This window comes from Sus scrofa, chromosome 14, assembly GCF_054392235.1.
Source record: "Sus scrofa isolate SSC_HxYL_T2T_F1_AM1 chromosome 14, Sscrofa_HxYL_maternal_Yorkshire_Landrace_v2.0, whole genome shotgun sequence".
In the NCBI taxonomy this organism is placed as follows: Eukaryota; Metazoa; Chordata; class Mammalia; order Artiodactyla; family Suidae; genus Sus; species Sus scrofa.
The window spans coordinates 159040994-159057157 of record NC_139396.1 but is presented as its reverse complement, the minus strand read 5'-3'; the positions used below and the strand labels follow the sequence as shown (position 1 = coordinate 159057157).

Sequence of the window (16164 nt, the reverse complement as noted above, 5' to 3'; positions counted from 1 at the left end):
TCAGCCCCTCCAGCCTCTCAGCTTCTGCCCCTGACAAAGAGCACTAAGCAGCCGCCTCCTGGCTTCTCTGAGAGAGAAAATGCTGAGGGCCAGGCTCTCAGCCCCGGGCCCCACGTGCAGGCAAAGTTACATCCTACTGAGAGGCAGGCTTCCAGGCACTCAAACGTGGGGAGGCGATGCAGGGGGACAGGCGAGAACCCCTTCTGAGAGCTTGACTGTGCCAGCAGGTTTCTTTCCAAAGATCAGGGGGCTTGAGCAGGACAGGCCAGAGTCACCAAGCCATGGACTTGTTTTCAGAGGTGTGTGTAGCACTGGGCAAGTTCACTGGGGTCCCGGCCAAGGCCAATGACGTGGAGTCAGGAAACGCGGGTCGGGTCCCAGCTCATCCCAGCCCCACCCCTCTAGTTAAAGGTTCCCACGTGAAAGGACCATCCACACAGGACGAGGGACCTCAAAGCTCCTTTCTGATCTGAGAACAACCCTCCAGAGATGCCCCAGACATATCACTTCGGCCACTGCTGTAATAGAGACGCAGGAGTTGAGAGAGAGAGAACACGGCCGTCTCTGCGGATGCTGCCAGAAATGGCACAGAGTGGGTCCCGTGGGTCTGTCTTCTTTCTCCACCTGAGACTTCATCCATCCCTTATCTCCTGGACCGCTGCACATGCTAGAGCTGGCCTCTGTCCTTCTAGCTTGCAATCCTTTGAATAGTTTTCAGGGAAACCCCCCCCCCTTTTTTTTTTGCACCTAATGGCTTTTATATATTTGTGATGAAATATTCATATTCTAAAGTCCGAGGATGAGTTATGCTTTATGACTTTGAAACAGAAGCACACGTCAGTTTCTCACTAGCATTCTCTTCGTGTAATACCTCGGGCTGTGGTGAAACTCTTCTGGAGCTTAAATGTATACAACGTTGTTGATACTATTTTTAAGTTCTTAAACAATACCAAGCCATTCCATCCTTAACATGAAAAAAATGAAGCAAATATATTTGTGAGGATATAAAACACATTCCCAGTTCTTGCTTTGGGCTTCATGTAGGTATCACACATACTTGAAAATGTAATTTAAATAATCTTCCTGTGCAGAATGCCAAAATAGATTTCAAATACCTCCCTAGCCTTTTAAGTTGGTAGGTGAATAAGAGCCTCACCACTGAGCCACTAGGCAATTCAGACACCCCATTTGTAGATAAAATGAGCAATTCAAGGCATGACATGAACGTTTATGGAATTTATGGATTTGTGTCCCAGAATTCGGATTTTTTTTTTTAAAAGAGAGATGAAATCCAAGTTCTACGTTTCAAATATATATTTTTAAAAATCCCATGCAATCTCTGCTAAGCTAGGCAAAAATGGTCCGAGCTTCATTTCCCATCAACTGGGAAATGGGACAGTTCCAGTGAAATGAGGGTCCCTGGGCAGAGCACCCCCAAACCTCATCCACTGGAGCCCCTGCAATGGGGTGGCCGTTCTGCATGGTCTTATTTCATCCCCCAGGTAACACCAGGAGGTAGGAATCCTTTGCACAGGGAGACTAATGCTTGGATGTGTTAAGTGTTAAGGAACATTCCCAAGGTCAAAGGAGTCGTGAGACATGGTGAAAACAGAACGCCCATCTACACCCGCCAGGTCCCAACACCATCCTCTCCCTCCTCCGAAAATGGGAAGCTGGGCTGTTTGTGCAGATCTGAAAAGCGGGCACTCGTGGCTACCGCAGTCCTATTACCTGAAAGGGTCAAGATGCTCTTGCACCAGACCCCGCAGGGTCCCCGTGAGTTTCTGTCCTGGAGAAAGAAAGCATACTTCTAGCGCTTATGGGAACAGACATCACCTTTGCAGGGATCCCAGTGAAATGAGGTACGGTTTGACGAATTTGTAATCAGTAAGAGGAAGCGCCTCTGTGAGGTACTTTCAGAAAAAACAAAGCTACAGATCTGGACTTCAGGACCAACATCGTGGGGAAACAGCATCAAGGCTCTGATGTGCTGTCACGCACGGGGCTCCTCAAGTGACGGCCACCTGCCCCCCAGCCTCTCCCGTCATCAAATTTAGGTCCAAATGCATGTGAACAAACACTAAAGGAAAATTGTCACCGCACCGTAAAAACAAGCAAACTTGTGTTTTAATAGCCAGATCTGATCAGACTTTTATGAGAAATGAGTTCCTCCAGGTAAAGACAGTCTAAAAATGGGCATATTTGGACTGAAAATAGAGTAAAATGTTTTCCCCAGTATCTCATGATTTATAGCACTAAACGATCTCTCTAGATAAAAGTCTCTTAACTGGGCATCAAGAATTTTATAAATGATGACACCAAAATTTAAAGATGTTAATCTTCAGCTACGAGAGCGTTGAAGTATTTGTTTAAAAAACAAGAGCAAAGTTGGGCTTCTGAAACAAAGCTAAACAGCTTCACCAAGAACAAGTACTGAAGTAAAACTGTTAGCCAATTTGCTTTTAAAAAAAAAAAACACATCAGGAGTTCCCGTCATAGCACAGTGGTTGGCGAATCCAACTGGGAACCATGAGGTTGCAGGTTCGATCCCTGGCCTCACTCAGCGGGTTAAGGATCCAGTGTGGCCGTGAGCTGTGGAGGGGGTCACAGACGCAGCTCAGATTCCATGTTGCTGTGGCTGTGGCATTGGCTGGCAGCTGTAGTTCCGATTAGACCCCTAGCCTGGGAACCTCCATATGCCGCAGATGCGGCCCTGGAAAAAAGACAAAAAGACCAAAAAAAAAAAAAAAAATACATCAAAAGAAATTATAAATCAAATATAAAAGCTCTGTGGTTATTTACCATTGGAACCACTGCCCAACATACAAACATTAATACTTTCAAATTAAAACCTCTATACTGTAGCTGGCAGCCCAGAAGGAAAATTTGTTTTAATACAATATTCTCACATTCCTATTTTCATTCTCGTTTGGTAGCCAGTGCCACCAAAATTCATTTTCATTAATTTTCAATAAATTACAGCTTAAGCTTTCTCTCTCCTCCAGGAAACAAGTTAATCAACTCAACCTCAGCTCAGCCCTAAAAAGTTGCTTTCTTTATTAATAGCTACTCCTGGTACCCTCTGGGGCCAGTGATTTTTTTTTTTTTTTTTTTTTTTTGGTCATTATTGTCATCATTTTGCAACGTAGTATCTCCTTGATTTCAGGAACATAGGAAAGAAAGGGTAAGCTTTGCCCAGTTTGGAACATAACCAGGCAGCCTGCATGAGAAATAATAATTACCATCTGCCCCAATTTTTAGATAGTATGATTTTATATTATGGAAATAGGATTAGAAAACACGAGAGTGAAAAGTCTTGCCCTGAGAATAGCGTTCATCTCTGTGTCTCTGGCCAAATCTGCATGTATTTCTGACAGCAACAATAATGACGACTGGGCCACGGTAAGTATATATTCCCTCTTCTTTTGCATGCACGGCTCCGTGTAGAGGGAATAAAGCAGGGAGCTGGACCAGGGCCTGGGGAGAGGCAGGGACAACGAGAGGCAATGCTGCAGCAGAGGCAGGCGGCTGAGGGAGAAAGCAAGGGAGGCCAGCTGGCCTGTGCTGACCCCAGGGGACGAGAGGCCTTGTGGCCTTGAGTCTGTAGGCTGCTGGCCATGCGGCCCCACCCACCACCACCGCTGTTTCACTTTAATTCTTTGCAATGCAAACAAGCACGAAAAGCTTCCCTAACAGCCAGCACCTCCCCAGAATTATAGTGTCACCACACGTGGGGAGCTGCTAGGCCAATAAAAGTTAATTTGTCAACGGCACCTAAAGGAAACCAACCAGTACATTATTAATAGGGTGCTTCTGACTGCAACTCGTTCACCAGGATGGCTTCCGGGATAAAGAAATGACATTTCCTGGGGGTGAAGGGGGGCCGCTGGTTTGGGCACAGACGAAGCCATTTGTTTTAATAACTGAGTGCGGGAAACAGCAGGTGACTGACCTTTTCCACTTGTTTGGGGAAATTCGAGATGGGATAAGGGTAATCCTTTTAGATGAGTGTTTTCACCGGATCCAGCAGGGAACATCACAGACCTGGCCGCCCTGCTCTTTTCAGAAGCACTTAAGGGCAGAGTTAATGCAGCAGAAAACTCAGGCAGAGTCATTCCTTCCTTCCTTCATTCATTCATGCGCCGGCTCATTATTCCAAAAGTGTTTCTTGAGTCTTCACTGCACGTCTGATCCCGATGTGAGCACTAAGCATTCATCAGGGAACAAATAGGAATCTCTGACCTCAGGGTGCGGACACTCCAGCAGGGGACAGAAACGCAAAGCAAAATCAGAACGCAAACCTACAGCACGTGCCATGGGATACGGGTATGGAGACGTTTCCAGCAGGGAAGGAAGGCAGGGCATGAAAGAACCAGGCGACTACGAAGCCCACCTCCAGCCCTGCTTCGCCGAAGGCACCAGACCACCGACTGGGATTGAGAAGACGGATGAAGCATGAAGCTGCGGAGCCACCCGATGCTCTCGGATGGCGGGAGAAAGACCCCTCTACTGGACATCATCAGTATCTGCTATGGAAAGGACTGGAAGAGAGCCTCACAGGGTGCGCAGCACCTGCCAGAGGCCGTGCTGAGCTGCCCACGAGACAACAGAAGAGCTGAGCCAGACCAAGGACCTGTGTCTGAATGAGCACAGAAACGGCCCCTACGAAGGAGGGCTGCTTCTCCAAGTTAGACGGCTCACTCCCTCAACACGCTGGCAGTGCCTTCATCTTGGAAACGCGTGTCCTCTAGATCTTACACGTCTGGAGGGCAAGGTCTGTGCTTTATTCATCTAAGCACCTGCTCCCCAGCAGAGGGCCAGGCTCAGCGCTAGCTCACAGGAAGCATCCCGTGAACGGAACAGACAAGAACAGTGAAAGCCAATTAGTTATTTTGGCTCATTTAGAGCAAAATGCCTGAATCGGGTCTCTGATTAGAACAATACGTAGAAATAACCAGGATTACTGACAAATATCCTGATGAGTTTAATTAATAAGCACACACAGGATTTGCATGTGGAGCTGGTCCTCCAAGGGACCATGTCTCAATTCCTGGAAAAAATTAAGTAAGGGTGGAGTTCCCGCTGTGCCTCAGCGGAAAAGAAGCCAACTAGAATCTCTGAGGATTGAGGTTCAATCCCTGACCTCGCTCAGTGGGTTAAGGAGCTGCTACAGCACTGAGCTGTGGTGTAGGTCACAGATGCAGCTCGGATCTCACGTGGCTGTGGCTGTGGCTGTGGTGTAGGCCTGGCCTGGAAACTTCAACCCCTGGCCTGGAAACTTCCACATGCCACAGGATCGGCCCTAAAAAAAAAAGTGGGGGGGGGGGGCGTAAGGGTAAGACAAATGGGAAGAAAGATCCAGCTCAACCTACGAAAGGGCTGTGCTCTAAAACCTAATTTCAAGGTATTTTGCCTGGACCTCAGCACAATTCCAGCAAGCCAAAATCAAATATGATGGTGGGCTTCCCAGGCTGGCCCTCATATTTCTGCCGGCTGTCCTGAGACGCAACAAGAGAATGGTGTGAAATCTGACAGCCATGTTTGTAGAGGGATTATTCCTTCTAACATGGGACACCAACAATAGATTCCCCCTTCACGGTGGCAACTAGCACAGTTCTATCTTATACAAGAGATGTGTGGAACACAGACATTCCAATGCAGGAAGAGCACACGAGTGTGTGTGTGGAAGTGAAGTCTCTACTGGACTCCGGTCGCAAGAAGAGCTTCCTCCAAAAACATGGCCTCGGTGAGCCGAGGAAACCATGGTTCGTGGGACTGGCCTTACGGCCTCTGACCCCCCCATCTACAGACAAAGGAACACAGGAGAATAGCCAGGGTCATACGATAAAGTGACCGCTGGCCAAAAGTCTCTCAATACACGTAATGCGGCCATTAGAGCGCGGAAGCGCTAATGCAGCACGGCTCTACCACATTCAAGGTACTGCACAGAAAATGCGGAAGTGAGCCTTTTAGTTTTATAGAAAGGTCAAGTAGGAGCTGCCAAATTCCACTGGAGCAGAGATCAAACCAACTCTCATAGGTCGACTGAAACAAAGTTACCTTCCCAATTTATTTTCTTTTTCTTTTTTTCTTTCTTTTTTTTTTTTTTGGTCTTTTTAGGGCCATACCTGCAGCATATGGAGGTTCCCAGACTAAGGGTTGAATCCACAGTCACAGCATGCTGGGATCCAGGCCGTGTCTGCGACCTACACTTCACAGCTCACGGCAACACCAGATCCTTCACCCACAAAGCAAGGCTGGGGATCGAACCTGCATCCTCATGGATACTAGTTGGGTTCATTACCACTGAGCCATGACAGGAGCTCCCCAATTAGTTTTACCATGCATTAGCTCTTTCATCCAGCATCCCATGCAAGCCAGATGTTGCTGAGCAAACAAAGACAAAGACATGACCCGCCAAGATGCTGCGAAGGGAGAGGAGTTCCGGTAGTGGCAAGTCATGGAGAGCTGGCCAAAGGGCCCTGGCAGAGCAGGAGGTCATGCAGAATTCTAAGAAGGCTCCAAACAACCAGCCCACATAGACATCCCTAAGGCAGACGAGAGCGGGAGTGGTGCACAGAGCTGGGGGCCACTGCTAGTCTGTGGTCTTTAAAACACAACCTCAGTTTTGAAAACGCACACACCGCTTTGTTAGCTTGGGGATTCCAGACCACGAATAAACACAGAACTGCCCAGCCTCAATCTGCCACTGGCTACAACGGGCTCTCCTCTGCTACTGGGAAAAAGGAACCTGCTCATGCCATCACCGGGAAACGTCAGTGCTGCCCTTCTGTATTAACCCTTGGGTGTTCTTGCCTCTGTTAAGAAAATTGACTGCATCTATATATTTTAACAAATTGTACCTAGAAGTTCCCTCGATCCTGGCATTTGATAACTCAAGTGAATGAAACAGACATAGTTGAGTTTCTATGAATATATGGAGAGAGACGAAATTCCCTTTAACTACGATAGAGGAAACAAGTACGGTTGCGGGACATAATCTGGCAGATTCCTAGTGAGAACTTGGACGTAGGAACAAGCCAAACTGCCACCAGAGGTGGCTTTACAACACCGGAGGGGGTCGCTGAAAACAGCTGAGTCTGACTATTTTTGAAATTTAATTTCCCCCAACAAAAATAGTGGAATCACTTTATGCGTCTAATTAATGTCACTTTGAGACTATTAAGTGGAAAAGCCCTTTAAGATGCTGACATAAATGATGGCTCAGTTATCAAGAAGGGACAGCTGGAGCACAAACCTGGGCTAGAATGTGGAAGAAAAAAAATAATGGTTTTTTGGCACTCAATGAGGAAGCTGAAAGAACAAGAGAGATGAAAATTAAGAGGATAAATTAAACAAATGCATAAAATGATCGCTGAGAGCAGCAATCATGCCTTTTTCTTTTTTGCAGCAAGCACTGTCTTCGTAGAGGGCCTAACACACACCTTCCAGTTAATTCAGAGAGACAACTCCAATATCCTATGGAACCAGTGTTTTGAAGACCCTGATTAAAGGATCAGACCCTAGAGTTCCCGTTGTGGCTCAGCGGTAACGAAGCTGACTAGTATCCATGAGGATGCGGGATCCTTAACCCTGGCCCCTCAGCAGGTTAAGGATCCCGAGTTGCCCTGAGCTGTGGTGTAGGTCGCAGACGTGGCTGGGATCTGGCATTGCTGTGACTGTGGTGTAGGCTGGCAGCTGCAGCTCTGACCCCTAGCCTAGGAACCTCCATGTGCCTCGGGTGCTGCCCTAAAAAGCCAAAAAAAAAGGATCAAACCCTGACTTTAGCATTTCCCGACCTGTCTTTGGGTTACACAGGAACTCTGAACTTGCTGAAAATCACCATAGCATTTAAAAGACCAATAAACTGGCAGCAGGTTCACTTGTTCCGTGCCCCATATCAGGGGGAGGAGGCTGCCGGGGGCACACGGACACACCGCTGGCGCTGGTTGAGAGGAGGATGTGTCTCTGAACCCCCCAAACTCCATCTACAGCTCCCTAAGTGCAGGAAGAGAGTTCTCCCCGGGGATTTAAGCTCTTACACAGCAAACAGTGTCGAGGGAGGTGGCAGGAGAAACAGCACATGGAAGTCAAGCCAACAGTCCAGTGCTATAGCCTTTGCTATTCAATACCATAGCAGGATCTCCACGTGCCAGTCATGTTCCTCGGAGATGCTTATAACTTTGAAGGACTCTGCTTCGGGTAACAGGCACAGGAAGACACTTTTTTCCCCCTTTCCTGACCTTTTCACAAAACAGTTGGGGTGGGGGGGTGCGTGGAGATGCAGAGTTGTCAGTCTCCATTCCCAAGCCCCATCTTCAAGGTTTCAGAGACCCTGAGCGGCTTGGATTTGGGGCCAGGAAGAAAGCTTTCCGTGGCCTTTCTCTGACATTTTGCAGCACCCTCTCCTACCACCTAGGGCTTTGCTATCTTAGATCTCCCTGTGATGTGTTCATGAAAAAGCCGATGCTGCCTGTCACTCCTGTCCTCTGCTGTCCGTCCCTGCCTCCCAGAACACAGCCGTGGTACAGCTCGGGCTGACGCTGGCAAATGTCCTTCCTTGATCGTTCCCGTGGCTTTGTTAGAAGAACCACCACACCAGCTCTGCCCTTTGCCTTCCCTGCTTTGTTTCTGCTTTTGAAGTCCCATGCCTCATGGCCTCTTTTGCCATTGATCTGCCACAGAGAGAACTAAAGATGTGTGTACCCCAAATTGTCATCAGTGCTGCCTGTTTTATATAAAAGGACAAAAGAACAATTTTATAGATGGGAATTTTTTTAGCATGACAACTAAGGAATGGAAGTTGGCATCTGCAGAAGCCAAAGGTAGCTACTAGACACACTGGTGAACTGCGGGTCCAGTTAAACTTGAGGATTTCCGGCCATTAAAAAGAGGAGGATTCCATGTCTTCTTCAAATGGGGGTTCCCCTACTAGAGCGCCACGCAGTCTTCTCTAAGGGACACTCACTTTCCTTTCTTTACAAGAAAGCATCGTGAAGAGATCTGGTTCCCTGCAAAGCCTAAGTGGGAGAGGCTCTCGAACCGGACTGCTCCAAAATTACCTTCTGAAACTAGCCTATCCAGAACCATCTGCTTTAAAAAGCAAGAACAATGCCTCTTCTGTGTGCTTTCCAATAAGGCCACACTCTTTCCATCCTACTAATTTCATAGTTTGTGCCTAGTCTCCTTTACCCTTCAATAAAGCCCATGCTGACCAATGAGTGTCCAAAGAGCATCAAGCCAAGCGAGGGTCAGGGTCCCAGAAATTGTTCCTGGATGAGAACTGCGATCTGGAGGGATGGGGGTGAAGCGCGTCCATGGAACAGAAAGAACAGCACCTTGGACTCGCGGCGCTGTCCGTGGTGCTACATGTCATGCTTTCCAAGAGGCAACCAACACATGGGACAGGGGATAAAGAGCAAGTGCTGCAAAGATTTCTGCATTAAAACAAACAAACAAAAAACCATGTTTACAATCAGCATGCTTTTATCGAGATCCTCTTTGGTTCCACCCTAGGAAAAAGGTGAGGACCAGTGCTTTTCGTAATTTATACTTTTCATTTGCTTTTTGCACTCAGTTGGAATTTTTTCAATAGATTTGTCTGTTACTGGACTTCAATATGCAAACTCAGAGACTGACTGTCTTATTTGGTTAATAAATTAATATTAACCAAATACCCAGAGTGTGTGGGTACCAGACACTGTGGCAGGTGCAGAGTTATAAATCTATATAAGGTATGGATTCCTCAAAACAAAAGAGAAGTGAGATTTACAGATAATATTCAAGACAGTAAATTTATCATTTTTGATCAAGATGTTCTTCCTCTCTAGCTTGGACATCCATAATCTAAGCTCTCTTTTCTCCAAACTTCTAGCCCTCCTGTCACTGGAGAAGTATCTGCTCCAGCAGTTCCAAGTTTCTGGATTGCTCTCCTTTGCGGCAGTGGCAAGCCAGAAAGATAATCTCTCCAAGTATTGGTTTTATGACTTGTTTCCAAGCAAGAAGGAAAAAACAGGGAAATTCCATCATAGTACTTTCTGTCCCTGGTCCTGTAGAAAGAATTTATCTGTTTTGTTTATTTGGAGAACACATTCATTCAGATGCTGCAACACAATTATTTACATGACCATAAAATTATCGGTAAAGCCAAACCCTACATCTTGGAAGCACCAAGGACAATTAGCTGCCTTGTCAAAGCAACAAGCCCAATGGATTTCATAGTGTAAGCCTTCTATTAAGAACATCCTGTGGAGTTCCCGTCGTGGCGCAGTGGTTAACGAATCCGACTAGGAACCATGAGGTTGTGGGTTCGGTCCCTGGTCTTGCTCAGTGAGTTAAGGATCCGGCGTTGCCGTGAGCTGTGGTGTAGGTTGCAGACATGGCTCGGATCCTGTGTTGCTGCGGCTGTGGCATAGGTCAGCAGCTACAGCTCCAATTCGACCCCTAGCCTGGGAACCTCCATATGCCGTGGAAGCGGCCCAAGAAATGGCAAAAAAACAAAACAAAACAAAACAAAAAAACAAAAACATCCTCATGCTTAAGAAAATGGTATGAGGAATACCTTGACTGACAACTGCTCCTGGAGATGGACTGTAACTTAACCACATGACACAAGGACACCACTTCAACCTTATCCACAAATTAAATCTCTCATCGATATCCATTTTGATACACTACCTTTTTGGACTCTAAACAATTTGCATCCTTTAAAAAAGAAGGGTCCATGGAAACATTCTATAGGGACTTTCCCAAGAAAAGCCCATGGCAATGAGATCCTGAAATTGCTTTTCACGCATGTTGGAAATATAATGCGCCACGAATTTTTCATTGAAATTAGCTGACCACAGATCACTTTCCCCATCAAGTAAACAAATACTGAGTCACTTGCTTCTTATCAAAGATATCAGCCAAACTATTTTGTTATTTCAGAACTGAGTGAGTTCAGTTGGGCTACAGATAAAAGAAAGGAGAAAAGGGAAATTGAATGAAAATGATATTATAGAAGGAGAGGAGTGAGAGTAAAAGAGGAAGTTCCATGTCATTCTGTCATCTTCTGGAGTGGCTTCCCGTTAAATTTAAAACACTGTCCAAAGAGTTTCCTGTTTTGCATGATCTGATCTCTTCTCCTTTCTCTCCCATGTGCTCCATCTATTCTAGCCACACTGGCCTTTTTTTTTTCCCTGTTCTGTAAACATGCCAACATCACTCCCATGTGTGATGTTGGCTTTTCTGTTTGCAAAAACTCATCCCTGGATCTTCAGCTAGCTAACTGTTCTTTTAGTATCATCCAGGTCTCAAAATGCAGTGTCGACACGTCAGTGTGTCAGCCAAAGCCATGCCTCTGCATTTCCTTAACACAGCAGCACCCAATGCCATTCACTCATTCATGCCTTCTCCGTGGGCTTGTGTGCTGACCGTCCGGCTCTCCCACTCTGCTGTAAGCTTCATGGGGACAAGGTCTCTCTCTTAGTCAAAAACGTCTCCTCAGTAGCCAGAATAATGCCTGACACTTAATAACTATGTGCTTACTGACTAGAACAGAGGGAGGGGAGAGGAATGTGTGCTTTTTACAAAGTAGTAAGATGAGTCTGTTCAGAAAGGGGTTTTAAAAAAGTAGTTTAGAACTCAAGAACCCCAAGGTCCTGTAAGAGAGTCCTCTTGTGCATTTCAGCTGCCTGAAGCTTTTGTCCTGTCACTGCTGGATTCACTGACTATCCCAAGCTGCCAATTACACACAGTGCAGAGCCCTGATCCCAAGGTGCGAGCAGGACGCCACGGAGCATCAGAAGCCTGGGGTCTGAGAATAATGAGATCCCAGACCTGAAATGCTACTGTAGTCTCCTCTGTAAAATGAGGCAGTGTAATTAACTGGAGGACTTAAGGCTCTAACGTAAGTGAGACACTTGCGGACCCCACGATCCTGGGCAAGGAAGGGGTGTTGGTGTTGGTGAGATTTGATGGAGAAGTGCCCTGAGGTCCACGGTAGGAAGGCTCTGTGAGCCTGGAAGGTGGACCTTCCTCGGAGGCCAGTGAAAGTGCCTCTCAGATAACGGTTAGCAAACGCCCCTGATGTTGCCCGTTTTCCTTAAAAAGCCTAAACTTGAGACTGCGACTGGCACACACAGACAACGGTGACATCTCCTTCTGCCTGGGTGATGTCGGTACTGACCAGTGCCACACGCAGGGCAGACCTATGACTGCTTGCCCCCCAGCAGACACGTCATGGCTGGGACTGGGCTCAGGTTCTGTGCTTCGTTCGTGCTTATTTCACTGACAGCGGCCATGGGCAGACGTGAGTGCAGCACTGAGCTCCAGCAAAAGCAGTGGGACAGAGAAAGGTCGTTTATATATTATCAGGCGTGGGAGAATGGAGCTCAGGGGCTGACCCGGAGGAAGCCTGGCGCGGGCTGGACAACTCTGGAGCCAGGGAGGAGGGCTCCAGAGCATGTCCTCAGGAGGAAGGGGCTAAGGGAAAGGGGACGGTGGGAGGCACCAGCTCCTCCCCGCCCCCTCCTGCCAGAGCAGCGGGGAGGAAGGACCCAGGTGAGCATCCAGAGGTGCCCAGCGTGAGAAAAGATGGGGGGCAAAGGTCAACACGAAGGCATCGGCAGGACAATTCCAGGCCCGGCTGGACTATAAGGAGCCACAGGCAGGGACTGGCAGCGCGTTAGGGCACACATGGCCATCCGATTAGCAGATGCAATGGACGGAACTCAAGTCAAGTCCGAGTTGCCCGAAGCTCATGGTGACAGCTTGGCACGGAGGGTAAAGCCTTTTGTCAGATGTTTCTGTGACACACAGTGTAATGAGGAAAACACACATTCTTTCCAATTCCCACATCCATGACGCGCACGGAGACGCAGGGAAGGTGATAAAAAGTTCAGCGAGCAAAGGTGACAGAAAACCTTCTGCGCACGATTATGATGCTGAGTCAATGGGTAAGAAGGTAGATCTGCCCCCAGAGTGTGGAGAAGCCAATTCAGATGAAAGCTCTTCTTCCGCCACTCGGGTAACAGCGTCTGGGGACCGTGGTTCTTTCTTGGTACAAAGGGATATTCAGAATAAAATAGGCCTGCATGTGAAGAACATCAGAGAGGGAAGGCCAGCCACGGGGTAGAAAAAACGCGGTGAGGACTCCTGAAAACTAGCGTCTTGGGGTGACTGGGCTGAGACACACCCAGGAAGACCTCCTCAGACCTTTGAGTCGATACAGCCTTCCAGAATATACTCCAAGGGTCCTATTTTTCTAATGGGATGAGTTATCACCCCCCGCCCCAAATGTCTAGTCTCACAGAGCTGACAGAACTCGGCAGAGAAGCTACCACCAGAGAAGGTGTCAGAAAGCGTGATGAGGCAGTGTCCTAATACCCCACCACACAGGTCAGCAAAATTTTTTTTTGCTCTAAAGAACCAGAGAGTGAATATTCTGGGGTTTGCAGACCAAGGATATTGTAGGGACTTACGTAAAAATGTTCACTGTTTTTAATTCTCAGAGTTTAAAACTTCATTTATGGACCCTGACATGTTTTAATTTCATGAGTTTTCATGCGTTGCAAAGATTACTCTTCTTTCACTGTTTTTTAACCATTGAGGAATGTAAAATTGACTCTCAGCCTGCTGGACAAAATCAGGCCGAGAGTGCAGTTTGCCTACGGATGCTCGTCTGCAGGACACCCCCCACCCCCAACTTCCCCAACTGGCCAAGAGATCCAGTCAGCAGACCTGGGGTTGGTTTCCCTTGAACTTTTTTTGTTTTTAAAGCACCATACATATAAAGCTGCACTGAAACATCTCCAAATTCCCTCTGCTTCTCACAAAAACCAGATTATTTCCTTGATCCAGTAGCTTCTGTTCTCATCCCAGATTTAATTCAAATGTCTCAGCTACAGAGGGTGCATGGGTTGCGTACGATAAGCGCAGGGACAGGAGCCAAAGGGGGAACACGTGAATCAGTTTCCATCACCACGACAAGCAGTGGCGTTGGGAAGCATCTGATTGGAGGTGTCTGCTCTAGAAAAGCCGGCGACCACCAGCCACCCCGTATAATGCTCTCCTGTTCTTATCTTGTAGGCTTTCATATCGGACGGGGCAAGACACAGCTAATTGTGACACATGCAGGAACAGTGCATGTATTATCTATAGGTATGTCAACGTTCTCCTCTTCCCGCTTTGTTATGCTGAGTGACATGATGTTTTTACCCCCGAATGCAGGGATCATCTGGGGCCAGGCTGGGGTGATTCTCTCAGATGCAAAGTAAAGAGCCTGACCTGACCTGAACGCTAGGCTCTGCTTGCCACACGCAACCTCAGGGCTAGAATCCGGGGGGCGAGGCAGAGCTTGAACCCCTGTATCTTGATGCAAATGCATCTTAGCGCCGTTTCGAGAACTGGGCTGAGTTTGATGGCTGTGCTCCTTCAGAATCGACAGCCATGAACCTTGTACTGTGCGTTCCGGCACAGCTGTGCCATAGAAGCCCTTCAGATGTATCCTCAAGAGCCAGAAACCACACTGAAGGGGCCAGGAATTCCGCAGGCAAAACAAATGTGCAGTTTATATCCTGGGAACGTGCCAGCCTTGTGGCACCGATGTGCCTTTGGGGGCGGAATCCCCTAGCTAGGGCCCTACGGCCGGTCTTCCTCGTTTTCAGTTTGAAGTGTGTTTAGATTGCTCACATCAACAAGCAAACAGCAGAAATGTTCAAAGGGCAAAAAGCATGTTAGGCTTTTGGCAATAATTTAGGATATTTGAGGTGTGATCACAAGCTTCAGAGGAGGTTACTGGTTTTTTTTTTTTTTCTTTCTGGAAATGTAATTTTCACAAACAAAATATGAGAGCAGTAAGAGATGTTATGATTCAGTTCATTTTTTTAAATTAAGACGAAGAATTTTTATGGATTTGTCAAATTATCAAAACCCCCACAAAACTGCATAGTTTTACATCTAAAAATGTGTAACAAGGCGTTCCTGTCGTGGCTCAGCAAAAACAAATCCAACTTGTATCCATGAGGATGCGGGTTGGATCCCTGGCCTTGCTCAGTGGGTCAGGGATTGGGCATTGCCATGAGCTGTGGTGTAGGTTGCAGACGCAGCTTGGATCTGGCGTTGCTGTGGCTGTGATGTAGGCTGGCAGCTGTGACTGCAATTTTGACCCCTAGCCTGGGAACCTCCATATGCTGCAGGTACAGCCCTAAAAAAAAAAAAAAAAAAAAAGCGAAAAACAAAAATATAAAAATGTGTAAAGGAATCCCAATTTCAAAAAAACTCCACCTTCTAAAGAGATGGTCTAAGTTACCACCCTCTTATCAAGAAGGTGGAGACAGGGAGAGGGTATAAATGCCTTAAAAGTGGCAAAAAGCCTGAGTCCACACAGGCTTGGCCCCATCAGGTCTCCAGTGCAGAGAGAGCATTACAGACTGAGCCCCAAGTACTGTCAAAGCAGAGTTGGGTCACCTGGTGACCCGGACCAGTTGCAGCAGAAGAAACCACAGGGCAGACACATGCAAGCAAGTCCTTCCTGCAGACATTCTGAACCCAGGGTGATTCAGCTTCCCAGGGGATGTTTGGCAAGCATGGAGCAAGATATTATCAGCTGTCACACCCGGAGGGGTGCTGCTGGCATCTTCTAGGTAGAAGCCTGTGTGCTGCTAACATCCTATAAGGCACGGGACAGCCCCTCCCCCCCCCCGCCCCCACCCCAATAATCTGCCCGCCCAAGATGTCAACTATGCCAAGACTGAGAAAGCCTGCCTTGCAGGAACCATGCCTTGGTGACTCTCTAGTAAAAGGCACATGCCAAGTGCCAAGGCCCCCCCCTTCGCCCCCGGCGCCCACAGGGACCCCTGTCCCCTGCAGCAGCCCAGGCCCAGCACTCCAGGCTGCCTCCACCACAAATGAGGAGGTGAAATCCAAGTGCCCAGGCGAGACAGGTCCAGGACCCCAAATACAAACTTAGGGAATCTTTTTGCTACATTCATATCGTGGGAGAGAATTTTTGAATCAACAGTGAAGGGATGTGCGTGATCAAACGACCCTTCCCGAAATTGATCAATGAGGAAAAGAAACGGCCTGGCACAAATACCCTCATTTGGGGCTTTTGCTCCTCTGGGAGCGAAAACTCCTCCGGTCTCCGTGCAACCGAGCAGAAGCGAACGCAGATTTTCCAAG

At 47.6% G+C, this 16164-nt stretch overlaps 2 protein-coding genes across 16 annotated transcripts in view; one reads left to right on the top strand and one right to left on the bottom strand.

The window, feature by feature from the left end:
* DOCK1 (dedicator of cytokinesis 1) overlaps positions 1–16164 on the bottom strand; it is a 539709-nt gene that overhangs the window by 286295 nt on the left and 237250 nt on the right. The gene's annotated exons all lie outside the window — the stretch shown is intronic.
* Positions 1–16164, top strand: part of INSYN2A (inhibitory synaptic factor 2A) — a 66338-nt gene that overhangs the window by 34070 nt on the left and 16104 nt on the right. For all 4 annotated transcript variants that reach the window (XM_084995920.1, XM_021072612.2, XM_084995921.1 and 1 more), the window contains one exon: positions 14071–14142. In XM_084995920.1, coding sequence (XP_084852046.1) covers positions 14071–14142 — 72 coding nt within the window. The remainder of the gene's footprint in view (positions 1–14070; positions 14143–16164) is intronic.